Source organism: Trachemys scripta, chromosome 19 (genome assembly GCF_013100865.1).
Source record: "Trachemys scripta elegans isolate TJP31775 chromosome 19, CAS_Tse_1.0, whole genome shotgun sequence".
Taxonomy (NCBI): domain Eukaryota; kingdom Metazoa; phylum Chordata; order Testudines; family Emydidae; genus Trachemys; species Trachemys scripta.
This window is the reverse complement of record NC_048316.1, coordinates 17390507-17413804: the sequence shown is the minus strand read 5'-3', so window position 1 is coordinate 17413804 and position 23298 is coordinate 17390507. Positions and strand designations below refer to the sequence as shown.

Genomic DNA, 23298 nt, shown 5'->3' with positions numbered 1-23298 from the left:
TCCTGGGCTATGGACCCCTAATGACAAAGGGGAGGGGAATCCAAATACCTTCGGTGAAGGTAGAGGGCGACAGCTACCACGACCAGTATCAAAATGATCCCAGTGATAGAGCCGCCGACCGCGGCTGCCGTGTTCATGCTCTGGGAGCCTGCAGGAGGAAGGAAAGATGGTGAAGGAAGCCACGGGGAAACTAATCACACATTCCCAGCACGGCTTCTTACTGGCCGGACTCTGCCCAGGCCTCTCCAAGGGTGGTGGGTGGTAGTGGGGAGTCCCTTGGCACCTGAGATTTAGCAACGTCCAGGCAGAGAGAGCGCTCGCTCCCTCTGTCGCTCTCGGCTCCCTTCATTCTGCTCTCTGCCCTGCACTGAGGGTCGGTAAGTTTCGAAGGTGGGGTGCAAGGAGAGGCAGATTTGGAAGCCGCGGGTGGCAAGTGATCAGAGCTGGGGACTCAGAGACAGGACATTTGAGTTCTATTCCCATAGTCTCTGCTATTGACTCGCTACGTGGCCAGGGGCAAGTCACGTCGCCTCCCCGTGCCTCAGTTTCCCCAGCTGGGAAATGGTGGTAGTAACAGCGGGAACTGCCCCTCCCTCACATACTCACCCTCAGCACGCGTCTCAAACTCATACTCCATGCTGTAGGCCCCCTGGCCTTCTTGTGTCAGGGCCTGGACCCGCACCAAGTACTTGGTGCCCGGTGTGAGCTTGGAGAGGGTCACCGAGTTCCCTTCGGAGCGCAGGACCGAGTAGCTGTTCTCATCCATCTTCAGAAAGCAAAACACACAACCCCCACCACAAAGATCAGCAGCCTCGCGGGACCAGGCAGCGCCCCAGAGCCCAGCCGGGGACGGGAGAGGGCGAGCCAGTGACAGCATCAGCCTGGCTCAAGGATCAGTGGCTGAAGCCAAGCCAGTGAGGACAATCTGGCTTCACTACCAGGCCCCTGCAGTGACCTGATGTCCCTCTGAGTATTCCTGGAGGCCACTCCAACAGCTTGATTCATGCTGTGGCTTGTGCATCCAAGCCAGGCCCTCCCCTTCCAACTGGCTCCATAGGCAGAACCACTAGGAAGCTGTGGTCCCCTCTCCCTTCCCTCCCTTCCCTCCAAGCCCAGAGGGCGTGACTAGCTCGGAAAGTGAACGGCCAGCGCTACCTTCTTGCTGTAGGTGACCTCGTACTTCCAGACGCGGCTCTGCTGCCGGGGCTGGACGGTCCAGGAGATGCTCAGGCTGGTTTCAGTCTGGCTGTCCAAATTCACCGATGTCACCCGGGGAGGCTCTGGCCAATGGAGAAGAAGGCGACGGTCAGGTGGGTGCTAGGAGGCGTGAAGCCATCACCTCAATCATCGGGTGCAAGGATGCCGGGCCCAGACAGAGCTGCCCATACACCGGCATGGCCGGTCCAAACATCTAACTACACACCAGTGCGTTTGCTTTGCCGTACTCACCAGCGGATGGTCTCCTCTGCTGCACAGGTGACTTCAGCTGCTTTACCACACCCCATCTAACCCCGTCTCTGATGCCTGCCGAGCCCCATCAAACCCCATACCTGACATTCATGGCTTTCCCATATTAACCAGTGCACCTCCCTCATCTGTATATAAATCATCCCCCCGCAAACCGAATGTAACAGGCATGTTGATACAAGCCCACCAGTTATATATACCGACCACCCCTTACCTGTCTGGTTGACGCTGATGCTCGTAGTGCCATAGCTGCGGCTGGGGCCGTAGGCGGACACCCCGTTCCTGGCCTCCACGGTGAAGGTGTAATTAACATGCGGCTCCAGGTCGCTGACGGTCAGAGACGTCCTGGTCAGCCCCTGGGGCTGGTCCGAGTAGCGGATGCTGCTGTCACAGGGCCGACACTCCCCCGACTCCGGCCAGCACTGCTCACACGTGATGCTGTAGGTGATGTCCTTACGGCCCCCCGTGTCGCGGGGCGGGGACCAGCGCAGCTGCACCTTGGCGCCCAAGCCGACGGCCATGACGTTGTGGGGGGCAGAAGGGGGACCTGGATGGGGGAGGGGAAAGGTCATGGGTCATGGTGCCAAGGGCATTTCCTTTTGGGGGCAGGGTAAAGAGACCACATGGATCCCAGAGCAGAGAGGCGCTGGAGTGACGAGCTTGGAGCTTCTGGAACTGGAGGAGGGAGACCCAACCGACATGCCCCATCCCCAGCCCCGGGGAACGGCAGCCAGATCCATCCCCCGTGGCTGCCCCCGCCAATATATTCGCTGTTTGAATGACGTCACTACAGGAAGTGCCGCCCTCAAAAGCGCGGGACGGGGCGGGACTTCCTGTCATTTGGGGTGTTCCCCAGTGGGTGATGAGACCGAGTTCATCCCAGCTCTCAGGGGTGGCGCTCACTGGGCTGGTGTGACCCGGGGTTGAGACTGGGCTGTCTCATCCCCAGCTTGCCGATTCACAGCCTCACGAGGATGAGTGGGAGGAGCATTATGTGGGCCACGTGAGAGAGTTGAGGGGCGGGCGGTCTGGCTCTTAGAGCTGGGGACTGGGAGGCAGGACTCCTGGGTTCTAGTCCCAACTCTGCCATTCGCTCACTGTGTGACAATGGGCAAGTCACTCGACCGCTCTGTGCCTCAGTTTCCCCACTTATAAAACACCGGGGAGCCCTTACCCACGCTGAAAGCACTAATGCTCACAAAGCGCTCTGAGATCCTCAGGAGTCAGTACTATTCTAGATGAGCAGAGAGTTACTATTACAGGTCAGGAAAATGGAGCAGGCTCTGACCTGTCCTGGGGGCAGCTGGGGTGGGAACGTGGGTGAGAACAGCGGAGGTTTGTCACCACAGCAGGGTCTCATACTTACGGGTGCAGGGAAAAGACACTGGATCCTCTGCTGCCCGGAAATAGCCTTCCTCACATGGGCACGAGGTGGAGCCTTCAGGAGAGGAGAGCGTGTGGGGGGGACACTTGGAGCAGGCATCACCGGAGATGTCCGGCTTGAAGGACCCAGCAGGGCAGGCTGCGAGGGGAGAGCAGGGCACAGGTTAGGCAATAGGGGCACTCATGGGGGTAACACCCATTCACGGCCCTGAACGTGCAGCTGCCAACGCACCCTACTCCCGCGGAGCCTCCCCAGAGCCTGGCCTGACCCCCTGCGACCCAGGAGAAAGCAGGAGATGCAAAGTGATGGAGGAAACACAGGAGGGACTGCGAGAGGAGATGGTGACCAGTGGGTCTGCAGATCCCGGGGATAGCTCCTCAGACAGCCTAAGAACCAGGAGGCTGGGAGGTGGTGTTGCAGTTAGGGGGAAGGAAGCAGTGTGGGGCACTACCATGGATTTGCACAGCCTCCAATGCTGGCCCCCCAAGGCATGTGGATGGCGTTGTATGTTTCCAGGCGGGGGCGGGGTTGGGGCCTTCCTTTCTAAAAGTAACTGACAGCCATGCTGTAAGCGTGGAGACCAGCTTGGGTGGGGGACAGGGCTGGACTTTCCGAGGCCTGGGGTAGGTTTAGCTTTCGGTGCTAACCTCCCCCCTCCAGACGCAGATCTCGGGGCACCTCTACAGCCTCAACTCCTGTTCCCCTCAATCCCGGCTCCGGCTCCCACAAGGCAGACGGGGGAGATCCCCCCTCTGTGCCTGCCCAGCCTCCCCTCCGGTATTATTAAAGGGACAGGCCGACAGACGTTTCCAATCCAAGACCAACACCTTCCTCCCCCAACCTGGCACTTCAAACTTCTCTCCTCCAGTCCTGCAGCCAAGCCCGGGACGGGGGACTGCTCCGGGCGCCCACCTGAATGAGCAGCCGCTGACTGACGTGAGGATCCCGCTCTCCCGAGGAGCTTAGCTCACTCCCTCTGCAGCCCCCAGCGTAGGAACGGATCCCAGAAACATGCAGCGAGAGGACAGCGCTTAAGCCGTCAGCTCTTCGGGGCGGGGCAGTATCTTCACATTTGCACAGAATCTAGCATGATGGGCCCCCACTGTCTGCTTGGGGTCTTGACCGTAATGCCAACCAATCATCATCACGCTACAGCGAACAAGCCTATGGCCCAGTCTGTCTGAACTCCCCTTCAGAGTCCTTCCTCCCACAGGGATGTGAAAACTTTATCTAAATGCAGGAGAATGTGGCTGACAAATCACAGAAATTGGCCAGGGGGAATCAGGGGCAGATACGGAGCCTCAAATTAATTTTCACTCCGTTTTGGGAGGTAACACAGTCCTCGTCCACACACTGATTTTATCCTGCTTTAACCCTGCCAGTTAGAGGGGCGACTTTTTACCAATATGGTTATACCAGTACAACCCCCAGTGTGCACACAGTTGTACCAGCACAGAGGTGTCTTGTACTGGTGTGCCTTTCCCCCCTTCCCTACAGCTATACCAGGCTACGGCACCTTTCTACCATTATGGCCACGCACACAAGGGGGTGGTACCGCTGTAACTAGACCAGTTTCAAACGGATACAGTTAAAGTGTCACAAGAACTGTGTAGACAAGGCCTTATCTCAAGGTGATGGGGCCCCATCGGACAACAAAGGGCTAAGCCCCCCCCCCCACCCCTCCGGGATTGTTTGCAGATTCAATTAGGTTTTTTTCTTTGGTATCTTTAAACAAAGAGAATAGCAGGGGTGGGGGGGGGAGCCTGACTCATTCCCCATCTGATCTGGGTTTTCCACAGGAACCCAATTTCCGCCTCCTCATCCCACCCTAGGCTGTGGGGGTTGCTTCCTCCACTGTTCCGAAGAGGAAGCGGTTTCAGAAGCCACACAGCGGCGTGGCTTTTCAGGAAGGCCCTTTCCTCCGCTCTGCCCGGGGCAGTGACGCTGGGCACTGATTCCCCCTCTCGATTGTTGTGTTTCTTTAATAAAAACACAAAGATCTCGACCAACTGGTCAGACGGCCCTGGTCCCAGCGCCCATCTGCAGGCAGCTAAGCAAACAAGGGGCCTGCGGGCCTGCCCAGCGGTGCTGTGCCCGCAGTGGTGGAGGGTTATGGGGAAGGGGTGTTGTAGATGTTCACAAGCCCCTTCCCCCACAGCAGCTAAGTACCCCTCCAGCCCTAATGTTAGGAAAGTTTCCCCTCCTTACTGCCTCTTTTCCTGGGCTGTTAAAGAAAAAAAACAACACTTCTCCCAAAGCGAGGCTGCCCCAATTTCATGTGTGGTCTCCGCTTGCCCTGCTTGGTGGCTTTGGCTGCACCTTGAAACAATAGGGCAGTAAACCTGTCAGGATTTCACTGGTGCCCAGAGGCTGGCTTCCTTCCCCAGAGCAGGGGAGGAGTGGGAGGGGGCAGGAGGGACCCTAGGTCTCTCTGGAGCAATTAGACTTATAGGAATTAACTTCCAACTATTAAACACTGATAGATAGATGGGGTGGATTGGGATAGATAGATAGATAGATAGATAGATAGATAGATAGATAGATAGATAGATAGATAGATGCAGAATGCAGGGTCTGACTCGCTCAGACCCCTGCGAGTTGGCCAGGGTACGGACTCCTCCTTGTGTTCCCTGGACGGAAGGAGGGGGTGAAGCTTTCATGGAGGGGGGGTGAGGACTCTGGCAGCAGGAGGAGAGGCTAAGAATATCTGTGTTTATTCCTAGAGATAAACTCTTTTGTTTCCTGCTCGCTGGGCTCCCTTTCACAGAGGCCAGCAGGCTCCAGCGCTGCTCCCGGAGGTCAGAGAATCGCTCTGCACAAAGGGCAAATTCCATTCTCCATCCCCGCCCCGCATCTTTGGCAGGAAGCGCCTCCATCCGACCAGGGAGAGATCACAGGGGCAGCTCACAGGCACGTGGCAAGTGGCCAGGGGAGCAAGGTGCTCGCTGGCCTGCCCGGAGGGCGAGGAAGCCAGTCAGGTTGGGAGCCACTGCCGGGATGTGCGGCCCTGCCAGTGGCACCGACTGGCCGGTCCCTCCCTCCCTGCCCCCAGGGCACGCCGCAGGCACTCAGCCCCTACGGGCCTGGGGGCAGAATCAGACAGACAGTGATGGGTGCAAAGCACACAGACCGTCCTCACACTTGCCATGCAATGCCAGAAACGACGCCCCATTTTAAGTCCAGCTTCCATGGAGGGCCTCCAGGAACTGAGGCTCCTTGAGGGTTCATGGTCCCACAGCAGCTGGGGCCTGTCCTACCCAACCTTTGGGGTAGCCCCCATAACATTGTGTCCTTCCTCAGGACCCAGAGCCCCAGGCAAATGCTGTGAGTTGGTTAGGGGGGTGGGTGGGATTTGTGTGGAACTGTTACTTCCTGGTCACCCACGCTCTGCCCATCTGAAAGCCTCCTGGGCTCCCAGGCAAAGCGCTAGTGAACCCAGCTGCCATCGTTCCTACAGGGGGGTGTGTGGCCCATAGAGATTACAGGTCCCAGCATGCAATGCTCCACCCACCGCCAAGCAAAGGGGCAGCCCAGGGGGACGCCAGCTTCTATCGTGCAGTGCTCCACCGTGATACCGGCGGACTGCACCAGTGGGCAGCCATCCTGCACTGCACGCTGGGGCCTGGAGTGTCTGCAGGCTGCACCACTGGGCTCAAACGAAGGGGCAGCCGCGCTCTGGGTGCTGGATTTCTGTGAGCCACACCTGGGCCTCGCGGTCAGGACTCCCTCCGCCCCAGGCAGCAGGGGACCCCCAAAAGGCCAAGGACACCCACTGCAGGGCCTGTCAATTAAGCACGTCTGACTCACCGCCAGAGACAGCGGGAAGAGCGGGGCCTGCCTGGGACAAAGGGAGGCGTCAGCCCGCACGGGTCCCAGTCCCAAAGGGCCGTCTGACTTAATGAGGGACACCATCAGCAGGCGGGGTCCCTGTCCCCCCCCACCTCACCACACACACACACACACTTCTGCAGACACAATGCCTCCATTCAGCCAGCATAGAGAGCTAGTGTCTGCACTGGGGAGGGGGTGCAAACCCTTAGCAAGTCTTGTTTTCCCAGGACGATGGGGGGTGGCGGATGGGCTGGGGGGAGGAAGGGGAAAACACAAGCAAGGCATGAGAGGAAGACGGATGGAGTGTGGCTGACAAACAAGAACGTGGGGGAGGGGGAAGCAGGCACCGAGCTGCCCAGGAGATGAGGGGAGACATCTGTCAATGCCAAAGGGTCGGGGGCTCGAGCGGGTGGCACCGGCCTGGCACGGGACATGCTCTGGGGAATGCTAGTGCAACTACACTCTGCACATGTGCTTTGGCGCCCGGGCACTCTCCGCTGGGCCTCGCTGTGCAGCTGGCACCTGGCTACCAGGGCACTGGGGCACGCAGACTCGGGGGCGTGGGGGGCAGGATGAATACCGGGGGAGCACGGCAGGGCCCTGCCCTAAAGCTTCTCTCAGCGGGCCGGGGAACAGAAAGGGGGCACTATGCATATCCCTTTGCGCAGCTGATGAAGAAAGAATGAGGAGGAGCGGAAAGGAGCAGAGCCCCGCCCGATGTCAGCATGGGGCAGTTTGGGTCTTGGCTGAGGACAGCTCCCCTGGCCCACCCCATCCCACCCCAGGGAGCCCACCCGGGAGATGCCGCTCGCTCCCCTCATGTACCAGCTGGAGGCAGAGGGGACAGGAGGGCAGCAAGAATGCTGTCACCATGGCGACCCGCTGGGCCTACATCACGTCAAGCCTGGCCTGGAGGGAAGGGGGTACCAGGTCTGCAGTTCTGGGGTGACCTCCGCAGCCAGGGAGGGGCCAGAGAGCCCTCTATGGGCCGGGGAGAGGGAGAGGCGTCTGTATGAACAACCCTTTCCCTTTGGTTGTTGGCTTGGGAAGGGGGGACAGAGCGCCTGCGGTGCTGGAAGGCTCCTTATCTGGCTCTCCCCGGAGCGCACGTGGGCGAGGGCTGGAGATCCGGCACTGAGCGGCCGCTTTAGGCAATCCCCTGGATTATCTCCTCTCACATTCCTGACCCCAACAAAATGGAGGGGGCCCCTCCCGCAACCCTTTATCTCCCCGTTTGTTTCATTCCCTTCCTCTCCGCCCCCGGGAAGGCTGAGCTCTGCAGGGACTGGGGGCTGGCCGCAGATGTGCCCCCCGTCATGGCATGTTCTGTGAAGGCCCCTCTGCTCACAGCACCCCCCAGGCAAACTTGAGGGGGGGGTGCACCCCAGCTTACTGCTTTCCCATCACCTCTTACCCGGCTGCTTTCCCCCCTGGACTCGCAGGTCCAAGGCTGGCTGTGGGGGTGCCCAAGGCCATCGCTAGGATCCCAGGGTAATACTGGTGCCCAGCGCCCTCCACTCCCACTGACAGCAGCCGTGGCTGGCTCAGCACCGGGCGGGGTCTGAGTTGGCACAAAGCTCCCTTTAACTTCGGGGGTCTACGTCCCAGGCCCTGCCAGGTGGCCAGCGTAGGGTCTGACCTGCTGTGCCCTGCTCCAGGGCAAGGTCCCCACAACTCAGGGGCAGCTGACCAGCCTGTGACATGGTTGGACTGGGTTTGTGACAACCCTGGACTAAGCCAGGCATGGCCCAGGCAGGGGTGGGACAAGCTTCCCTACACAGCTCTGCCATTCCATATCTGGGCTCCCTGCCAGCGCCCCTCAATCCCGACCCGCAGCCCCTGGCTATCCCAGCCCTGGGCTCCCCACATAGCCCTGCCAGCACCCCTCAATCCCGATCCCCAGCCCCCGGCTATCCCAGCCTTGAGCTCCCCACCCACAACTCTGCCATTCCACATCTGGGCCCCATGGGGGCAGCTTTTCCAGCGCCCCTCAATCCCGACCTGCAGCCCCTGGCTATCCCAGCCCTGAGCTCCCCATCCACAGCTCTGCCAGCCCCCCTCAATCACACTGAGCCCCCCCACTGCTATTGTAGCCCCAGGATTCTCCTGTGTACAAACCCTCTGTTCCCAACTCAGGGGCACACAGCTGAAAGAGCTGCATCTCCAGAGAGATGCCAGCCCCAGTACCCCAAGGCCTTGATCCCAGCCCACCTGCTCCCAGCAGCCGGGGAACCCGGCCAGGAGACAGTGCATCTGGGATGGGAGCGGATGCCCCTTGCGGTCCCTGAGTCAGAAGCTGGGGGAAGGCACTTCCTAATGTATTGCTGCTCAGGCACTGTAAGGACACCGCCCCACCCCTGGTCCAACAGCCCTGGGCCCGTCCCTGAAGGTCCCCGAGCACACCTTCCCCTCCAAGAGCAGGGCCGAGACCAACAAACTCGAGTCACTTGTGACCCAAGGCAGATGCCAGTACAGCTGTCGGGGGAGGCTGATGCATTGACCTGTCAAGCTCCCGCTCCGCACAAGGGAAGCTGGGGAGGACATGGAGCCCCAGGAACCTGTGGTTTGAGGTCAGGAGGCTCCTGCCGGCTGCAGAGCTGGCCGAGGCCGTACGAAGACGGGAGGGCCTTTAGCAGCCCCCCGGGCTCAGCAATTTGGGGTGGGAGGGGGCAGCTCCCTTCCCCCCCATCCCGGCCCCCTCTGCCTGGCCAGGGGGCTCTTGGGCCAGGTGGGGGCTCAGCACCACCCTCACCCAGCTGGGCTGGAGGGAGCCGGGCGGCCACGGCAGGCGGAGAGGGCGTAGGCCCTGCACGGCCCATGAGCCCCACCACCCGGGGGGCTGAGCGGCAGGTGCTGGAGCGAGGGCACCGGCAGCCCAAGGGGAGGGGAACGGCTGGATCAAAGCATCTCTCAGTCGTGACAGAACCACAAGCGCTCCTGCAGGCTGCCCCACGCGCACAACACCCGGCCGGGGGATCCCACCGCGCCAGCTGCTAACGCGCGAGAGCTCCCCGCGAGGGCAGGGCTCACCCATGGCACCGTAACCCCCCTCCTGTGGGGCCGGCGAGGCCCTGATCGAGGGACAGGGCCAATCCAGAGCCCAGATGTGGCTCAGGCCCCCGCAGGGCTCCATGCTCCTCTCCTCTCTCCCACCTGGCGGAAGATATTTCTCAGGCCCAAGGCAAGGAGCTGACAGCAGCTGGGCGGCTGAGGACTGAAAGGGCTGCGGAGTCTCCCCTAAGGGGATCCCTCTGGGCGCGGGGGCAGGGGCATGCCAGGCTGCTGCCTGTGCTGGGTTTGTCTGGGGAGGGGAGGGGGGGGCGGCAAATAGACCCCCAGGGCCATCAAGCCAGCACTGCACTGGGGTGTCTCTGGGGGAAGCACTGGGCTGGGAAGAACAGCCCCAACACCTGGCAGGATATGGCCTGGGTGTTCAGCCCCCTCCCTCACCCCCACCCCACTGGCTGCATCCCCATAAATCAAACCCTTCCCTCCTCCTTGACCTGGGGGACCCCAGACTCCCCCGAGCTGTTCAGGGTCGACAGCAGGTATGTGTGTGTGTGTGTGGAGGGGGGTCAATTCCACCCTGCCAAACTCTGAGTTCCCCCCACCCCCCGGCACCACTTTCCGCATTGCCGGGGTTTATCCCGCCGGCCCCTCTCCCACTGCATTCCTCACCACTCATGTCATGAGGGAGCTGCCAGGCCGGCACAGGCATCTGCTCCATGGCCGGACCCCCTGCCCCCTCCCCCACCGCTCCCAACACTGATGCCTATTGTTTAGGAGGGTTTTATCAGGGAGGCTCAGATCTCTGCTCTCGGGTTCCCTGGTGCCCTCCCGGAGCAGGGAAACAGCCTCGAGACCCGGCCCAGCGGGGCGCCCCCAAGGGGGAGCGGGGCAGAGAAGAGCATGAATGGAAATAGATGCATTTGCCCAGGGCTGGGAGAGCGGGGTGGGGTGCGGGGCAGGGTTCAGGGCCATCAGCAGAGCTGGGTGGGAAGCCCAGGGCTGAGATACCATGTGGCCACAGGCCCAGGGCTGGGACACCGGCAGAGCTGAATGTGGAAGCCCATGGCGGGCAATAACAGGGGAGGGGAGGGCTGCAGGTTGGGACTGGGGGGCACCACCACAGCTGAGTGTGGGAGCCCACAGCTGGGAACAGAAGTGGATGCTACGGATCAGGACTGAGGGTCACTGGCAGGGCTGTGCACGGGGCAACCTAGAGCAGGAGCGGAGGGTGCTGGAGGCCAGGCCTGGCAGGGGGTGAGTGTCTGTACCTAGGGCACGAGGCGCTGGGCTCCAAGGCCCTGCGATACCACAGTATCCAGCAGCCTCGTACACACGAGATCTCCCCGCCCCCCACGCGCACCTCCGTCCGGATGCCTTTACCTTTGCAGCTCTCCTCCACCTTCTCGTATCCCGCCCGGCACAGGCACTGCCCGATGGGCACCAGCCATTCCCCGTCCGAGTTGCAATGCATGCTGGGCTCCTCGCTGGCCACCGCATCCTCCACGCACGCGCCTCTGACCTTAGCCAGCGCCTGTGAGTCAGCACCGGCGATGGTCTCGGGGAAGAGCGCCATGTTCTGCAGCACGCCGGGGCACTTCTTGTAGTAGATGCGGACGGAGAGCAGGGCCACGCAGGCCCCGATGTCCTGGAAGGCCAGGTAGAAACCCTTGCGGCTCAGGGGCCCCACCGTGCGCACCTCCATGTTGAGCTTGACGTTGCGGGAGGCGAAGTCTTCGCGCACGGTGATCTCGTCGGGCGCAATGGTGTCGATCTTCGTGAACTGGCGCTTCTGGAAGTTGGTGCCGTAGTCCACGTCCGACTCGGCGTAGTACAGGTTGAAGGTCTCCTTGCAGGAGCTGGCCCCGCCCGGGAAGCTGTTGCAGTCCCGCACTGTGAACTTCAGCTCGATGAAGATGCGCTCAGCCTCGCTGCGGTAGATCCAGTTGGTCCGCAGCCAGTTGTCCTGGTCACCTTCCATCACGTTGCAGACCGAGTAGATGTAGATGAGGGATTCGTTCATGACATTCTGGAGGAGATCCCACTGCCCGGGGGAGACGAGGGGTTAAATGAGAGCAAAATGGGCTGCCGGGGCTGGAGCCTAGGCACTGCCAGCCCGGCTCCTCTCTCAGATGGTCAGAAGACGGTGCAAGAAACCCTGCAGGGCCCCTGGTTACATTTCTTCCTGACCCCCTCAGCTGGAGGTTGGCTCACGCCCTGAAGCAGGGAGCTGGGAACTGCCGAACCCAGCAGCTACCTCGGCTCCGCCCTGCAACCGAAGGCAGCCACGGGCGGCTTGATCGCAATACCCAAAACCACTCGCCCCACGCCCGCCCCCTCCGCAGCCTACAGCCTGGCCTCTTACAGACACGCTGCCATTGTCCAGGGACGGATATTGATCCTCGACCCTCCGGTGAGCTCGTCAGGTCAAGAGACCAACCTTGGTTTTACAGATGGAGGAACTAAGGCATGTGGCGATTCAGGCCCAACATTATTAAGGGGCCTCTGATTCTGGGTGCCCTGCACAAGCCTGCAAAGTGCAAACACAGAGCTCGGACCAAGCTGCCCACTCCCTGCTAGAGCCAGGACTGTCGACCGGGTCTCACCCCAGCCACAGGGGGGGGCCCTGCTTCCAAATTATTCCCCATGCTGGAAATTAAATTCAATTTCATCCCATTCCTGGGAAGCCTGGCCAGCCAACGACACTCTGACCCACTGCGCTCCTGGACATCAATGGGTATCTTTCCACTGGGAGCCAGATGGGGCTGACAGCCTGGCTGGGGCGGAGGCTGGGGCTGGGAGATGCAGGCGGGGCTGGGGCTGAGGCTGGAGCCAGCCGGGTTCCACCTGGCCCTTGGAAATAGCCGAGGTTTAGCAAACCCAGGGGATTAACTTGTCAGCACAGTCCTGTGTGCACCGGACAATTAACCTCCTGGCATGGCCCACAGGAGGGCAGGAGATAGGAAACCTGCCAGGAGAGACCAAAACAAATAACCGCTCGGGTTGGGGCAGGGGGAGGAAGAGGAAGGGGCAGCCAGCCTGGGGGTCTCCGCACTGCTGCAAACAAGGGACATCTGATCCCACCCGGCAGCCCCCTGGCCTCCCCACCAACCCCATGCGACTCCCCCAGGGGCTGGAACATTTCCCGGCAGTCTGGCAGGGCCGGAGAAGAGATTCCCCCACAGCGTGTGTTGAGAGCTCCAGCCGCCCTCCGGCCATCCCCAATGCACCAACCTGCTATGCTGGCCCCCTTGGGCCGAAGCCGCTCGCTCCTGCAGCCCCACTGCAGACCTGCCCCTGCTATTCCACCCTTGGGCCTCCCCGCACAGTTCTGCTGATGCCCCGCGACTGGCGCTTAGCCCCTCACGCACTGCGTCCCCCCTGCAATCGGGCGACCGGAGTATAACCCCCCCACCTCGAGCTCTGCTCCCTGACCAAGGAAACAGGGGGGCAGGCTCTGATCTCAGTGACCGCAGGGAAATCCAGAGCAGCAATAGGACCCTGCCTGATCTCTAGCCTACATCCCTTCCAAAGACCCCACCACAGAGGCCTGTCAAGCAAGGCCCTGCCTTCCTTCCAGAGCCGGATCTTCGGCTCCTTGCTGGGGAAAATGTCCCCCGTGCCCTTCCCTGCATCAGGACGTGCGCCGCCCCACAGGACAGCTCCTTCCGTGTCCTCCGCCTCCCAACGGACGTCGAAGCGGATTCTCCTCTCGCTAACCCCAGAGTGAATCAGGATCTACGGAGTGAGCCCCCCCCCGCTTCCCCCCCTCCGCCCCGAGAGCTCCCGTCTAGCGCTAGGGATTCAGACTTACCCCCTTCCCATAGGGATGGGTCAGCCAGCCGAGCTCCCCATGGGCCGTGGCAAAATCCAGCAGGACGACTGAAAGAGAAAGCAAACGAACACCATTAGACCAGAGGAGGGGGAATATACAACCCAGCGGCAGGCACCTCATCCCGCCGACAGACAACCAGATGCCTGGCCCAGATCAGAACCCTCCGCTCTCGCATGCTCGCACGAGGGGCTGATGGTGGCTGTTCCCCAGAGCGGGGCAATACAAAATCCGGGTGGCCCTGCAGCTCAGCACAGAGCCGGAGCAGGACAGCTCTGCCCAGGAGTAACCTCTCAACGCAGGCACTCGCTTCCTATGGCCTTGGTCTCCACTCTCCCCTACCCCTTTGTGCCGGGTCCCCAAAGCCGCAGCAGCATCATACCCCCGGGGCTGGGCAGTCACCATCAGGGGTGGAGACACCAGCATCCTTATCTCACGCTTATCTCCGGGCTGCTTTTTTATTTGCCCTCATTCCCCGTATTTGAGCAGCTGACTAATGAGCTAGAGAAGAGGGCGGCAGCCCGAGAGGAAAGGGCAGAGGATCCAAAGGTGCAGGAGGGAGGTTCCGGCAAAGATCAGGCCTGCCTAGCTTTGCTCATGGATAAGAGGAAGCCAGGTCGGGTTAGCCAATAAGGCCAAATCATCCCTGGCGTAACCCCAATGAAGTCAATGGCGTTATGCCAGAGATGAATCTGCGCTAGCTGGGATAAGGATTATGAGGTTATCAGCCCTCATGCTTCAGGGCACCAGCTCAACAGAGGTCAGGCAGGAATTCCCTCCCCCTATCACTGCAGTAGCAGGTCTAATGCCTTTCTCGGAAGCATGCGGCTTCGGAGACAGGATACCAGGCAGGATGCCCCTTTGCTCTGCTAACTCCTGTGCTGGCAGCATCCGATTCAGTCCTTCCTGCTGCATGCCCCCCCCCCCCATCCCACCCCCCTGACTCGCTGGTCCTTCACCCCAAACAGACATGATCCCTGTCACCTCCGGGGTTTTCCTCTTTAGCGCTCCCATTCTCCAGAGTTTTTTCCACTGTGTGAGAAGGAGCCGCGGCGCTGGGGGAACAAAATCTCTTCCAGACGCCGGTTTGGATCCAGCGGCTGCTCGCAGCTGCCAAGGCTGCAAACCGTTCATTACCGTAACGCTGCAGCTTGCAAACCAACCCTTCTGCCTCCAAGGGGGCTTGGAACGGGGTGGGGAGGCCGGGGGGGAGGGGGGTGTCTGTCTCCATTCTCTGGGTCTCAGCACATGGGCTGGGCTAGGATTGCTGGAGGAAGCCTCACCCCACTCTTTCTGCTCTCGCTTATTCCCTGACTTGCAGCGCTGTAACCCCATTGCCTTCTTGCTTTACACCGCTGGGAGTGAGAGCAGAATCAGTCTCAGGAGCTAGGCCTTGCTTGGTGCTATCTGTGCCTGGAAGAAGGGCTGGGGTGGGGAGGGGGTAACCCTCATTCTCCTAGCTCTGGCTCCCAAAAACCACTGCTGTAACCACAAGACCCTTCCCGTCTTCACACACCGTACTGCCAACCTGTGTAACTCACCGCTGCAGGATTTCTCAGCATTTCCGCAGCCTCCTCACTCCGTACCTCCTAATTCATTACCGAGAGATTTAACCCCATAACCCACAGAGTGTGATTAGGGGAGTGTGATTAGCCTCATTCTAAAGTGGGGAAACTGAGGCTCAGAAGGAGTAAGCGACTTGCCTAAGATCACCCAGGGAGCCTGTGGAAAAGCTGGGAGCAGAAGCCAGCCGGCCCGAGTCTCAGCCCAGGGCTTTCACCACAAGGCCATCTTTCCTCATCAAGGCAAACGTTGCGGTTGGGAGTCTTTGAGAGGACGAGTCTATTTTGCAACCACAAGCGAAAACTGGAGCCATGCAAAGTGAAGGTAATGACAACAAGGCAGATCATGGCACAGGGGGCAGGAAAGAAATACACCCCTAGCCCCACCAGCTGGAGCACTGTACCATTGCACAGGCACATAACAAACAGGAAGCCTCAGACACCGGCCACTGTTGGCCTTGACTGGCCAGTGATCAGATCTGCCATGGCTAGCCCCTGTCCTCAGCCAGCCAAACCCTCACAAGACATGTTCAGACATGCCGGGGCCGGAGCCTCCTGTCCCCATCAGCACAGGGGCGGAGGCTGGGACTTGCCAAGGGATCAGATGGGTTTGAAAAGAGGAAGGAAAGAAGGAAAGAAAAACAAATAACCCAGCAGCCGCATGACAGGGGCAGTGAAATCAAAGGGCGAGCGGCCCAGGCCTGAGCGGAAGCAATTACCCAGCCCATCAGGGCCCTGCCAAGCCCCGGTGAGTCAGCCAGCCAGGAATGTGATAGCATCAGGGATCTCTGAGCGAGCGGTGGAGGGCATTGGCCAGGCCAGAGGCGCACGAACCCCATGGGCTCCTGGCTCGGGCTGTTACGGAGCCCAGGGTTCAGGCTGGGGAAGGGGCCCGACTCTCCCCCCTCAGATCTGTGTGAGCCAAGGGCAGCCTGGATGGAGTCAGGGGGAGGAACGCTGCAGCCTGAACACCGAGGGACCCCGGGCCGCGTGGGACGGGCTGCAGTCCCCAGGCTCCCCCCGCTCTGTTCTAACTCATTGCTGGGGAGCGGGAGGGGGGCAGGGGGGGAATCTCTTCATGGTGATTCTCCCAGGGCAGCAGAGCTGGCGCCACACCCTCCCTCCCTCTATAAAGCAGCACTGGCTAAATCCCCCTGCTCCAGCCCACCAACTTCCCTTAAAGAAACACGCCCCCCTTGCCAGCCCCACCAGGTGGGCATGAGAAACAGCAGGGCCTCTGCTCCTCCCAAAGGACCTGCAGCTCCTGCTACCCACCAGCCGGCTGCTGGGGAGGAAAGACCTGGGCTCTGCCTGCTGCATGGGGGTGCTCCCTGCCGCCACGTCTCAGGGTAGGGCTACGTGGCACTAGTCCCGCGGCTGGCCCGGGTCAGCTGACTCGGGCTCGCAGGGCTGTCCAGTTGCAGTGTAGACACCCAGGCGCAAGGGTCTCTGAGGCCAGGCACCAGGCCGAGCCGGAACGTCTACACTGCAGTTTTATAGCCCTGCAGCCTAAGGCAGTTGCCCCGGGCCGCGAGACTGGTGGCTGCATTTTATCGCCGTGTAGACGCACCCTCAGAGCTGACCGGACGGCGCCTTGGTGGGGCTGGACTGCAGGAGGACCAAACAGATCAGGCAATCCACGCCCTGCACCCCAGAGGGGCCCTAAGCCCCGTCGCACCCCCCACACGTGACCCAGCTTGGGCCCCGCTTTTCCGACGAGCCCCTGCATTTCCACTCCCACCCAGGGCAGTTGCCGAAGGTTGCTCCAGACCCCATTTTGCCTTCACAGTTCCCCGCTTATACCCAGCCGAGCACCCCCTCTGCGCTGCCTGCGGTGGGTGCGGCTAAGGGCGGATTCCTGGATCGGGGCAAGTACAGGGTGGATCCGTGGGGCAGACTGGACCTGGGCAGCAGGCGGGGCAGCGAAGCCCCTTTGGTTCTGTGGATCCATCTTTTGCTACCTGCCTTCGGGCCCAGCCTAGTCCTAGGGCTGGAAATGCCTTTAATCCAGGGGCGAATGAACCCGTGCCTAAGAAGAGCCCCAGCAGGGGGTGGGGTTCAGGCCCACCCGGCTAACATGGGACAGCCCAGCTCCACAGGCTTCCCCCCACCCCATCTCTTTGATCCAGGAGCCAGCATCCCCTCTCTGTGCAGGGATAAAGGATGTGGGAGGCTAGTTCTGCGGGAGGTCTCTTCCCGGTTCTCCTGCACCCCCATACCCCCTCCTCCCCGTGGCAGCGAGGCAAAGCACAGCCGGGATCTCGCACAGCGGCAGCGAGCCGAGTTTGAGAGTTCTCAGCCGAGCACCAGTCCCACTCCCCTGCCTACTGGCTAGCAGCAGGGGCGAGCCCCTGGCCCACGCAGGGAGAGGGCGCTCCCTCCTGCTCCATCAGCAGGTTGCACCTGACAAGTCACAGCAGGTTTTGAAAGAGCAGCCAAGGAGTTAAAGCCTCGCTGATGACTGGTCTTATACAGGGGCTTTCTCCGAGCTCCCGTGCGCCTGGGACGGGGCCGGTCTCGTGAGCTAGACCCCTGAGCCAGGCGGCTGTTGGGAGGAGAGTTTAGCAGAGCGGGCACAGGAGGGCCTGTGATAAACACAAGGAGGATCCATCCTCGAGGCTGCCGGCTGCAGACAGACCCTGGGGTTCCCTCTGGCCCCCACACTAATTAACCCAGCCCGTGCCACCTAACGTCACCACCCAGCGGCTCCCTGCGTCCCGAGCTGCACTCCTGGAAGGGGCTGGCTATCGCTTAACCCAACAAGGTTCCTGGGTACTACCACCCTCTCCTTGCAGCACATGGAGGCGACCCATCCTAGCGCCCTGTTTCCCAGCATTGCTACATCGCGTGCTGGGACCTGCCCCTCCACCAGCCGCGCCTCCACATGAGAGAGGAGGTGGCTGCAATCCGCAGGCAAACCGGGTGTGGTGCCCAGGCTCCTGGCTCGGCAGGAACTCCCAGCCCGGAGCAGCTCAGAAACCAGGCTGTGCAGGGAGTCGGGATCTCACCAGGGAGCAAACTCAGCCCTTCATTTCCTCTCTCGTGGTTACAGGCCGGCTGCCAGCAGCGACCCGTCTCTGCCACTGCCCACCTAACGCCACTGGCTTAGTTATACGCCAAGGTGGGCTCAGCTGGTTTCCATCCCCATCATTCCAGGGCGCTTGGTAGTGCTGCTTCCTCCGCTTTCTTCGCCCATTTATTCCCCCCCCCGCCACCTCCGGCGCTTTGCAAAGATTCATCTGAATCTCCCCCTTTTGTAGCTGACAGGGCAGCTGCAGGGCTGACCACTCCCCCCACTCCTCTGCTGGGGAAACCGAGGCACAGAGCGAGGCAGTGACGCTGCACAGTGACTCTGTGGCAGAGCCTGGAACCCGGATCTCTTGACTCACCACCCCAGCCTTTGCAAGTGCCGGTTTCAGGCCCAGTTTCAATCCCATTTGACTTTGGGGGCATTTAGGCCCCGATCCCCAAAAGGATTTAGGTTCCTAACTTCCAGTGCGAGTCAGGAACCTAAATTCCTTCGAGGATCTGAGCTTAGTGCTTTCCTGGACTTCAGCATGTGCTTAAGGCTGTGCCGGATCGGGGCCTCGGTGAGCAAAGCTCCCGCGTCTGCCATGCGTGCTCTGTAACGTTAACTATCTCCCCCGCCAACCTACTCGGAAGGCGATGTGAACACCACAAACATCTCAGCGGGCCTTGGCCTGCACGCGTGGGGCCTGGTCACGGAAGCAGCCCCAACTCCGAGGTTTTATTTAAGTGTTTTACGCAAGAGGGGGGAAAACCCCAATCACAGTCTGCCTGTCTGTCTCTCTGCTTGTTCTGTCATCCAGGCAAAGCTTTCCCAGCCTGGCAGAGATTCCACGCCCCCCCCCCCCTGCCCCCACCCCATTTTAATCCTTTTTTCCCTTCCCTTTTCAGTGCCGGGTTTAATCTGTTTTAACTGGCTATTAAAAACATTAAATCAACAAAGGAAAAATCTTATTTGAGAAGTGAAGTGATTTGCTCAAGGCCACAAAGGCTGATAAAATGGGACCCGCCCGCCACCGCATGCGTTGCCCCAACTGAGACTTGTCTACACTATAGCGTCTATCTTTGGTGGAGAATTCCCTAGCCTATTGTAGCCAATGCAGACCAGCCCCGAGAGGGAGCCGGTTGTCAGAGCAGGGATTAGATCTCCAGTTGTAGATCTGCATTCAGACCCTCGGAGCATATTAACTGTAATAATAGGACAATGGACTAATGGCAAAGATCTCCTCTGGCCCCTCATCTAGCATGGTTTGCTCTCTCTACATCTGGAGGAACTCTGGGTTTTTTCCCTAATGCAGAATTGTTACTCCTAGGGGTAGAATCGTAATGTCAAGCTTGGTCATGCAGATCGGAAAGGAGAATTTCACCCTTGAATATACTTCTAAGGACTGATTTAAAGCACGTTTTCTTAAAGCAACTGATTTTGCTGGTATATTGCAGCATAAAAAGCATAAAAATAGACCCGGGGAGTTCACCAAGTACCGAGCCCTCTTCTCATTCCACAGCAACGTTAATTGGAAACTGCAATTTGGCACGAGATTAGTCCACATTAGACACCAATTACTTTTGGCACTTGGAAAACTACAAACGCAAACTTAATCTGAAAAACTGCCACAACCTTCCAGCGGCTCCTTCTCGCGGGAGCTAATCAGGCGGCGCGGGGAAGCTGCGGTCGCGATGCCTGGTTTTAAGGATGGTCTAATATCCAAGAGCGGCTCCTAGTTGCGGGCGGCCAACCTGAGAGGCAGCAATATCAAATCTCGGGCACCCACAAAACGAGCTCCCGTGCTGAGTACTTAAAAATCCAAGCGCCCCAAATTAGTGCTGCTGTTAAATTGTTGGGGTTTAGGGGGGGAGGGAGGGGATTGCCTTAAATCACTATTTACGCAATAGATTCTTGTGCATCTTTCTGAGCAATTACAGCCCATCTGCCCAAGCGTGCGTATTATTCCAAATTCCTCCAGGCCCAAACCACACTCGGCTTGGTTTTTTAAAAGAAATCCAATAACTCAGCATCGGACCAAAACCATCCTGGTGTCATGTGCCAACACCTAGGGTTTGGATATCTTTACAATCCTTTTTTTTAAAGAGACACACACACAAAATTTCAGCGTTAGCTCCAATGGCTTTTTCTAATGGCTCCTTTGAATGAAAGACGGGTCCCGACAAACATCCTCAGTCCCACCATTCAGTTCTAGGTGGGAATTTTGCAAATAGCCCCGGATCTCTATCACGGAGAGAACGCAGACGCCAGATCGGAACCGCCCCATGCTTTGGGAAAGTTCTGAGCTGAAGCTGGAGCCGATCAAAATTTGGGAGCCATCCCGGCGGCCTCCAAGCAGCATGCCTGAGTTGCTCTCTGGACCTAAGCCAAGGCTCAAAGCCAGTGCGAGTCTGACCACTGTGCAGATCAGTTACTGACCCCTGCGAGCTTGTCTGCACACCGGTTTTTGTAGCAATCTGATGACTATATCAGTTTAGAAACAGATCTTGTTAAAGCATCACATGGATGCACAGTTATACCAGTATAAAGGTCTGCTTACTCAGGACACAGACAGAAGATAACCCCTAGATGCTATGCATCTGAAGAAGTGAGGTTTTTACCCACGAAAGCTTATGCCCAAATAAATCTGTTAGTCTTTAAGGTGCCACCAGACTCCTTGTTGTTTTTGTAGATACAGACTAACACGGCTATCCCCCGATACTTAACCCCTAGAATCACCCTTGTCCTTGTAATTGTAATCACTCACCACGAAGGGGTGAGTGAAGAATGGGGAAAAGTTTATTTGATTTTTAAAAAGAACAGGAGTACTTGTGGCACCTTAGAGACTAACAAATTTATTATTATTTATTATTCTCAGAGTTGGTAAGACAACTCCCACCTGTTCATGCTCTCTGTATGTGTGTATATATATATATATATATATATCCTCAATATTTATTCCACTCTATATGCATCCGAAGAAGTGGGCTGTAGTCCACGAAAGCTTATGCTCTAATAAATTTGTTAGTCTCTAAGGTGCCACAAGTACTCCTGTTCTTTTTGCGGATACAGACTAACACGGCTGCTACTCTGAAACCTTTGATTTTTAAACAACTCTTAATGCTGTCCTGATATTGTCCTAAATATTCCAGGCAGGAATTCTGCTTCAATCTGCGTTGATTTTTCTCCCAGGGCGGCAATCCCCAGGAGTGTAGGTGAAACCCTAGAACGCTGGGAATGTTTCAGACATGGGCCCAAACCCAAAAAGCCTAGATCCAAACTCTGGAAAAGCTTTGAGTCGGACCTCGGCCCCACCTGTCTGGAAGCATTACATGGTAAAAGTACGGCTTGGAATTTGGGACCAATTTTCCTCGGCCCCCCCCCCAAAATTGAATGTAACAATTCTGTCTTCGGAATGCTAAAGGCCAGAGTCAATCTGGAGCAACTTTACTAGAAATCAGTGGCGGTAAATTCAGATTTAGGCTGGTGACACTGAAAGCAGAATCTGGCCCTTTCTCTGCTATATCATGGGTGTGGGTGTGTCTGGGAGGTTTCTAAGGCAGGAGAAAGACCACTCGTGCAATTTACATTTTTACAAAAGCAGCATTCAGGCAACACACTAATAATGTCTCTCAATTAACAATGGGCAGAACTGCATGTAAAGAAGGAATCTCCTGAACAAAATGAGGAAAGACACCCCCACCCCCACATACACACCCTTTAATGGTTCACACCATGCAACGCAACACCTCATGCACCTTCCGACCAGTGAGTCAGCCCCCTCCCCTCCTGCCTGGCCCTACCGTGGGCTTGTGGGGCCCTGTCCCAACCGGGGCGAGCCAGGCGGTTGTGTAACCGAGGTGTCACTGCTCGCACTTCCAGGCCAAGCGAGACATCGCCCTGAATCAGCCACCCCGGGGCCGAAGTGGGGCAATAGCGACTTCTCCCGGGGGCCAGGCCACTTCCACAGACTCGGAGCAGGCGGAAGGGGCCCCTCGCCTTCCCCCGGGTATTTGAAGCCGGGGGAAATCCATTCACCCGGGGCGATTTTCTCCCACCTACCCACGGCGGCAGGTTCCTCCACCGAACAACCCCCCACGCGTGACACTTCCTGGCCAAAAGGTGCCTGCTCGCCAATCCCCGCTCCTAGCCACTCAGCCAAATCCGCGCGGGGATGAGCGCGCCTCTCGATCCGGAGTCACAAATCCGCGCGGGGATGAGCGCGCCTCTCGATCCGGAGTCACAAATCCGCGCGGGGATGAGTGCGCCTCTCGATCCGGAGTCACAAATCCGCGCGGGGATGAGTGCGCCTCTCGATCCGGAGTCACACCCAATCCCACGCACCGCTAAACCAACCTGTCTGTGAGACAGCGACGTGCCGACGGGAGTTTATCAAACTTGCCCGGTGTCCTGCAAATCTTTGCCGCGGCGGGTTTTTTTTTCTTTCGGGCACCTCTGGATTCCGCCCCGGCCAAGCCAGCTCCTGCCCCCCACTCGCCCCTGGGGGCGCAGCCCCCTTTGGTCGCTACGGCCTCGGTTCTCAGCCCCTCTCCCCCCCACACACACACGTGTCGCGGGCCCCACGCGAGGAGACCGGCGGCGGATCAGCCCGAAATATAGGCAGGGGAAGACCCTCACTCCTCCCCGCTCCCCCCCAGAAAGGGGCGCCGAGTTCCCAAGGGGGCGGCCGGCGGGGTGGACCCGGGCTCTGGCTCCAAAACCCCGGGCAAAGCTTCGTTTTTACCTTCTTTGGCCCGGGAGCTGAGCAGGGCGCCGGGGAGCAGCAGGAGGGCGAAGTAGAAGGGCGCTTGTCCCCATCCGCGTTCCATGGCTCCGGCCTGGGCCCCTCCGGAGAAGCTGAAATGATCCGAGTCTCTCTCCCGCTGGGGCCCTTATCTGCGCCCTCCTGCCATGAACAACTTAATGGGAGTTTGTGGGAAACTTCAGTCCTGTTCATTCATGCCCTGAGCTGATGTCACCCAAGCCACGCCCTGAGGAATGCCTTAAAGAGACAGAGCACCAAAATGGGTAGCAAAGGGGGACTCATCAGACCCGGGCGCTTTGATCTTTTATCACCTTTCATCTCGGTGCCATCCTGTTCACCCCATGGGGGGTGAGTGTGTGGGGGGGTGTTCTCCTCCTGGGCAGCAAAGCTTCACGCGGGGGCATATGGTAAATCCCTGGGAACAGAGCAAGCTGAGAAATG

The 23298-nt window shown here is 59.1% G+C and overlaps 1 protein-coding gene across 1 annotated transcript in view; it reads right to left on the bottom strand.

Moving 5' to 3' along the window:
- The window catches only part of EPHA2 (EPH receptor A2), a 33980-nt gene extending 10927 nt beyond the window's left edge, over positions 1-23053 (bottom strand). The window contains exons 1-8 of the mRNA XM_034753326.1: positions 22837-23053; positions 13503-13570; positions 11072-11732; positions 2834-2989; positions 1682-2014; positions 1156-1280; positions 607-766; positions 49-148 (exon numbers count right to left, since the gene is read on the bottom strand). Coding sequence (XP_034609217.1) covers positions 49-148; positions 607-766; positions 1156-1280; positions 1682-2014; positions 2834-2989; positions 11072-11732; positions 13503-13570; positions 22837-22921 — 1688 coding nt within the window. The 5' untranslated portion in view covers positions 22922-23053. The remainder of the gene's footprint in view (positions 1-48; positions 149-606; positions 767-1155; positions 1281-1681; positions 2015-2833; positions 2990-11071; positions 11733-13502; positions 13571-22836) is intronic.
- Between the last annotated feature and the right edge of the window lie 245 nt (positions 23054-23298).